Source organism: Triticum dicoccoides, chromosome 6A (genome assembly GCF_002162155.2).
Source record: "Triticum dicoccoides isolate Atlit2015 ecotype Zavitan chromosome 6A, WEW_v2.0, whole genome shotgun sequence".
In the NCBI taxonomy this organism is placed as follows: domain Eukaryota; kingdom Viridiplantae; phylum Streptophyta; class Magnoliopsida; order Poales; family Poaceae; genus Triticum; species Triticum dicoccoides.
In genome coordinates, this window is record NC_041390.1 from 397117435 (window position 1) to 397124478 (window position 7044).

General features: G+C 47.4%; 1 protein-coding gene across 1 annotated transcript; it reads right to left on the minus strand.

The window, feature by feature from the left end:
• Positions 1-3526: 3526 nt before the first annotated feature.
• On the minus strand, positions 3527-6381 carry LOC119315044. Its single transcript, XM_037589708.1, has 5 exons — positions 5975-6381; positions 5798-5858; positions 5611-5684; positions 4361-4575; positions 3527-3759 (listed from the first exon to the last, which is right to left on the minus strand). The coding sequence occupies exons 1-4, from the start codon at positions 6107-6109 to the stop codon at positions 4381-4383; spliced, it is 465 nt and encodes a 154-aa protein (XP_037445605.1). The 5' UTR covers positions 6110-6381; the 3' UTR covers positions 3527-3759; positions 4361-4380.
• Between the last annotated feature and the right edge of the window lie 663 nt (positions 6382-7044).

Consider the following 7044-nt stretch of genomic DNA (forward strand, 5'->3'; position numbering starts at 1 on the left):
ATGTTCGTTGTCGGATCTCGGGTTCCGGCAAAACCCTTAAGGTTCGAACACTGGGGTGCACGCGGAGATTTCCTCCCTACTGATCTACGCCCTAGCTCGCTAAGATCTCGCGGATGAACTCGACGAACTCGCAACACAAAGACACAAGATTTATACTGGTTCGGGCCACCGTTGTGGTGTAATACCCTAATCCAGTGTGGTGGTGGTGGATTGCCTCTTGGGCTGAGGATGAACAGTACAAGGGGAAGAATAGGCTCCTGAGGCTGAGGTGTTCTTGTGCTCAGTGTGCGTGACTAGGATTGGCTGAGGATCTAATCCAAGGTGAGTTGCCCCATCCTCCTACTGTGGTGGCTAGTTCTACTTATATAGGCCCTGGTACTCTCCCCAAATATTGAGCGGGAAGGGAGCCAACAACGGCCAATTCGAAAGGGGACAACTAGTACAGCTTATCCTGACAAAAGTGGTCTTCGCCTGCAAAAGGCTCTGGTGGTGACGCTGTCTTGGGCTCCATGGTGACCTCCGTCCTGCCGTCCTGCTGGTCTTGGTCTCGTTGCACTGATATGGAAACCTTTGCTTGACGCCTCAGTACTCTGCGCCTGCGCCTGCCTCCTTAGCACCGAAGAGGAAACAAGGACGCTGCACGCACTGGTGCCCGCCTGATCCTGATTGTCACGGCTTACGTCACGAGAGCCTCACAAGGTTTGCCCTGCCTTGATATCTCCACTCCTCGCAAGGCAGCCTGGTGAGGCCGCTCCTGAGGAGGTCTTGCGTCGCTCGCCTCGCGAGGCTTGGCCCCTCGCGAGGGTCCTGAATGTCTTGCTGATGAAGATGGGTCGTGCAGGCCTGCTAGCAAAGTCACGCCGTGGGCCGTAGGGAGGCAAGTCTGGGGACCCTCGTTCCCAGAACACCGATAGTAGACCCCGGGCCAAAGGTGTGCTCGAGCTTGGCTTCGCGGTGAAGCCAAAGGTCAAGCATGGAGCACCGCGGGCCCCAAAAGCCTGCGGCCTTGGTCGACGCGTGGCGTATGATTGTACATGGGCATCTTCGCTTCCCCATGTTGCCTCGGCAACTGCTCGACTTGTCAAGTCCGTGCGACATGCAAGGAAAACCATCATTACCTGTGATCATGGGAGGCACCGATTGGCCTTCTTCCGCTATAAATGGGGAGGGGGGCAGAGCCCCCGTCACCCATCTCTTCGCGGTTCGCATGCTTCCTCCTCCTTGCTCCTCTCCTTAGCAGCAATGGCGCCGTCGAAGAAGTTCTCCGCCACGGAGAAGGGCAAGGCCCCTCGGGAGGGGCCCAGCTCCCCGGCGCCCAAGCATGGACGTGGTCGTCCCCGCAAGCATGCTGCGACTCCCGCCGTGGCCCTCGGCTCCCGGGGTGTTGCCGCTGCGCGTGGCAGGAGTCGCTCTGGTCGCGGAAGCCCCGTCGATGAAAGGAGATGCACCGTGGTTGCGCGGCCTCCCTGGCCACGGTTCCACGCATCGGAGGTGCTGCCGGAGTTCATTGTTTGGTCAGAGGATCCGGCCGGCAGCCGGCTCCAGCTTCCTCGCTTCTTTGCCGACGAGCTGCCGACCTCCGGTCTGGGCGGGCTCTGACTGCAGGCAGACGGTTGCTGCAGCCGGGCTTCTTGGGTCGCATTCGAGGTCTCCGTCACGGGCAACATAGCTCTGGCCCGCGGTTGGCAGACGTTTGCCTCCGCACGCGCGGCCTCGGCAGACAGTGCAACGTCCACACTACAAGAAATATGTCAACTTGTGACCTTGACTAATGGTCACTGAAAGGTCATTGTTTTTCATTTGCGCCCTTTTTGTGACCAAAAATAGAAGGTCAAAAGCTGGCAGTCGTAAACTGAAATTAACGACCTTCTCTGTGAGAAGGTCGTAGATGTTTACGACCAAAATATGCCTATTGTTTTGTTTTGGTCACTAGCAACCTCCCCAGGCCACATAGGCATCCGACGTGGCAATCTGATGTGGCACAAGATTCAGCCCAGTCCAATTCGGTTTTCTACATGGGCCTAGCCCAACAATTCGGCCCTTTTAATGTATTTTTTCTATCAATTTTTGATCGGCTTCATGGGCCAAGCCCAACATTGCAACCTTTTTATTTTCTAGGCCTTCGGCCTTTTTGCTTCCATTTCTTATTTGGGCCTTTTTACAATCCTTTTTGGACCAGGTGTGTTTTCTTTTGTTTTCTTTTGCTCATCCAATTAGGTCCCACTTGTCAGTTTTCTTTTGTTTCTTTCCACTAGTGAAATGGGACCAGGTGTGTTGTTTAGGTGCCACACGTCAGTTCTCTATTTGTGCACCAACCAATAACTTGATTCAAACAGAGCCAATAACACATAATTTTTCAAACAACAGCCAAATAATGGCAGGTAGTTTACAATCATGGCAGTACAAATTAGGTATTGAAATATAGGATACACCTAAATATTAACATGTCCAGCTCCAGAGAGCTAAAACACATTGTTGGGTGCGAGTTCTCTTTAGGATTATACTCCTAGAGTTCCTTGTACACAAACTTTTGACGAATGAAGGCCAAAATCTGCGAGTTATAAATCAAAAAAGTTAGGGAACATAATCAAGTGTAGCCGTGCATATAACATTCTCCTAACAATGAAACATAGCTGCGGAATTTGAGATCTAATAAGAAACCATGCATATAACATTCTCATAACAACAAAACTGAGATATATTTGGAAAGGGCAAATGAAAAGTATCAACCTACTGCTAGATAACAGAGCAAACATGTCAAAATTATTCAGATATCCTGCTGTGTGTGTCACATTATACATGCATCAAGCTTCAGGCCACCAATTTTAGGACGAGTAGATACCTAACTTCATGCAGATGATATGGATGGGGCTGCTGTAGAACATCTGGTAAGCATCATCTTTGACGCTGAATGTTGCAGATACTTGTCCATTTAGTAGTCTATCATGTGCTCCTGCCATCGCGCCAGAGAGGATATGATAAGTCTAAAATACTATTAGCAACCCACAATGCTAAAAAGGTGCTCTAAGATAGTGAATAGTGGATATCACTCAAGTAAACTATTTTACTCCTTACATACAACAGTCATGAATTAGTACAGTTTTTGAAGCAGGAGTAAGCTGATCATATAACATATGAGTCAGGAATTCTATGCTTATTTTTAAGAAAAAATGATACAAGTTAAGACTCTGTTTAACAGTGGGTCTAAGAAAATAAATTGTGCATTTGGTGAGAATATAGCAACAGATTAAGAGCATATTGTTCAGTATCACACAGATAGTAGAAACATGCTACAGGAAGCTATTTGCATAAAGTAGAGAACTACAAAACAAGCTATTGACCATCCTACTGGTAGCAAGGACATAAAGATAATCACTTAATAAGATAAGAAGCAGACATGAATCACATAACTATGTAAAATTCAATATCCCAACTGAGAGTGAACATGTATTCAACATTTTCTACATTTCAATACATGCACGACAGATTCACAGCAAAACTATATATAGCTGTACACACATGCATGAATAGGAAAGCAACCAAACTACAAGAACATATAAGGAAACAGAGGGAATCACTATAACCTATGGAGTGACAAGCACATATATGAACTCAAAGTAATGCCCAGCTAGACCAAAAGAAACTGGATTAGTCAGAAGCACATATATGAGCCGTGACGTCCAGTCCCGCAGCCACCAACTCGCACCGCTCGCCGCCGCGGTCACCACCTTCGTCGTCGACGCGGCGGTGCTGCCAGACCTGCAAAAAACAGAGGAGGCATTTGGAATCAGGCGACGGAATAAGGCGAATGGACATCACACTTGCCAACTAATTAACTATAGCATGTTAAATAAACATTTCATTAACAAATCTGATTCAGGAACTAGCTTATTGAGTATGACAAAAATGCTTAGAATAAAAATCATTTCAAGAAATGCTGTAGTAGCTAAAAAACAAACTAAGCTATACCATTTCAGGAAAATGTGTAAGCTGTTCAACTTTTCTGACATTCACTCTAGCTGCTTCCAAACTTGACGCTGTACCACCAGTGGGGACCCATGTTACTTGACTAGTTGTTCAAACACATGGGGCCCTAATCGAGTATCACCGGATAGAACTAGACAACAGATACAAAATGTTCTAAAAAGACAGAACATTAACTAGTGTGTGCAGTACAGTGTGCCTAATGATTTAGTCTGCAGGATTTAGATGCTACTAGTACACATGAATCCAAGCACTCTGCTTCTACACAGTCATCAGGCTGCAGGGTCTCGTGACCTTTGTTCATCAGTCCAAAAGCCTATTTACACTAAAACTAGCGCTACAGCAATAATAATCATAGGGAAGCCGATTTGGTTACCTGTTGGCGCAGCCACGGCCCTAGCCCTGCAGCACCTCCATGAACTCCTTGGTGCCCGAGCCCGCGATGGTGCCTAGGTTGTTCACATGGTCTGCCACTTCAAAACAATCATCAGAGAAAAATAGGTCTTTCCATGGAGGAGAGAGCATAGACTCGATCATCGGCCTTGTGCCAAATCCCCCACGCCTTCCCGTGACGGCCTTCACAACAATGACCTGCAAGCAAAACACACCAAAAACTAAGTCACACATGCATGCTACCAATCCACTGTCATGTAGTTGTTTGGTTATTATTTTAGATTAATATGAATAATTCAATATGTATTATCTGTTTTAAAAAATGCAGTAAATATGTTATGCTAGACTATTGTTTCAAACAAATATATTAGAATGTTAAATTTAACATGCTAGAAAATTAAAGTAGAGTGCCCAAGACACACAGTGTAAGTAAGACTAGCATATAGTAGTTTGTTTTGTACAGAATGCTTCTAATCTAAGTAAGCATGAGAGTGTACATGTTGGAGCTTTGTCATGCATGCAAATATTTTATGAGAACTAGATACAAGTATGTGACCATTAGAATGCATACGCGTGTAGGGGAGCTCCCTCGGCATCGCTGCTATCGTGTTTGACCAATGAAACAAAAGGTTACAGGGAGCTTTATTGTTACTGGCATGCTTTGTTGTAACTGGATTCACTATTTAGTCACAGGAATACAGCACAGTTCAAGAAATACTCCACCAAAGACCAATCATAAGTTAAACTACTGCAAGAAAGAAGAGATATGAAGAGGGAACTACTGCTTGCAAGCACTACTGCTTGCAAGTCCCAACTTAGCAATAGCTATCATCCATTTAGTTAATCAAAGATGCTACTCTAACTACTCCATTTTGCAAGATGCCACTGTAACTATCAGTACTGTAGTAATCAAATGGCTACTCTAACCAGATGCTCCAAGTTGATACTCCAAGATACTGCAAGCAGGATACTGCAAGCAAGTTCATACTCCCACAAGAAGAGAATTCAGACAAGAATCTGTTCCACACACACTGTTCATTCGAGCCTGTGCTCTCTGCAAAACTTGAAATAGTACCACACGGACGTCCAACCAGCGGCAGAGAGGTTAGCCACATCACAATAGACCTAGAGCTACAACCTGACAGTAACAATAACCGCACAACACAGCCATTCCTCACGCATGTGACTGAAAAAGTAACAGAAATTCGTTTAACGGTGCTCTGGTAGGCGTACCTCTCGCCTAAGCTCCTCATCTGTGTCGTCGCCATCTGCCAACTGCTGGTTCGACAATGTGCTCTCTGCAAAACCTGAAACAACACCACACAGACATCCAACCAGCGGTAGAGAGGTCAACCACAGGTACACAGCACACCAAACCAATACTGCAAAATCACAAATCTGACCAAGAAACCCAGGGCACCTTTCTCTTCGTCCGAGGTCGGGAGCGCCTCCCCTGTCCAGTCCTTGGGCACGAGCGGATCCTGCACAGACACGAACACACCAAAAAATAAAAACATCACCGCCTGGGATCGAAGAACGAACGAACAGAGGAGCCGGGCGCGAGGGAGAGGGAGAGGGCGAGGTAGGGTTGGCTTACCCGGTGGGCGGAGGCGGGGCTGTCGGGGCCGGGGCAGCGGCGGCGGCGGCGGAACCAGAAGAGGAAGTAGTCGACGAGGAAGGCGTCGAAGAAGGCCTCCACTGCCCTCACGAGCGCCTCCGCACACCCGCACATAGAGCTCCTCGAAGGAGAGACTTTGACACGGTGCTTGACGGGCTAGATCTTGGGGATGCGCTCCCGCCGCCGCCCCTTCCTGTGCGCCTGCGCAGCGGCGATCCGCCCTCCCTGCCTAGGGTAGGGGCCGCGGCCGGTTGGTCTGGCTGGAGAGGATGAAGGCCCAGAGTGAGGGGAGCGTCGGGGAGAGGAAGGGAGGGGGTTGGGGTGGCGATGCGGTGAGGAAGGGTGCAGGGGAGGCCATGGATGCTGATGGAAAGGTGCGGGGGATGCCATGGATGGGCGCGGGGGTGGCGATGCGGTGAGGAAGGGCTCGCCGGTGGAGCTGATGGGGAGGCGGCGGCGGTGGCGATCTGGAAGGGGAAGGGAGGAGGGGTTTGCGGTGGGGTGGAGACAGGTAGGGGTTTGCGGTGGGGAATGGATGGGTGGATGGATGGATGGATGTGGGATGAGGAGATGGATGGATGGATATGTTTCATGTCATCGATTCATGGCACAAACGTCTCCACCAATCAGAATTAAGCGCATGTAATTGTATTTCTTCTTTAGTTTCTATTATATATTTTCTCATCGATGTAAAGAATCTATCAAATATTTACTACAAAATGGCACCATTTCATTTTTCAAAAATATTAGACCGTATTTATGTCCAATTAACCAGATGATTGTGTGTTAAAAACTTTTCATCAACCTCCCATCAAATTGACAAATTTTTGCCGATTCAGCAGGAAACGGGTCAAATTTGAACTACCCCCATCGCACAATTTGCTATTTATTTTTTCGAAAAATTATTTTTAGGTACAAAAGTATCTATTTAATAAGAGAAAGACCAAAAGTTTTCGTAGATTCAACCACTAGCTAGGAACGGTCATACCCGTCGTTTTGATCGCATTTTGAAACGGGTATGAAAAATTCAAAAAAATCAAAAATTTGGA

What these genes read in the sequence shown, in the direction of transcription:
- LOC119315044 (XM_037589708.1), bottom strand. Translation starts at nt 6,109, where the DNA reads ATGTGCGGGTGTGCGGAGGCGCTCGTGAGGGCAGTGGAGGCCTTCTTC. An exon ending in GCCCCGCCTCCGCCCACCGG is followed by an intron (nt 5,859 to 5,974) that starts GTAAGCCAACCC and finishes GTGTCTGTGCAG; the next exon opens with GATCCGCTCGTGCCCAAGGA. An exon ending in GACCTCGGACGAAGAGAAAG is followed by an intron (nt 5,685 to 5,797) that starts GTGCCCTGGGTT and finishes GTGTTGTTTCAG; the next exon opens with GTTTTGCAGAGAGCACATTG.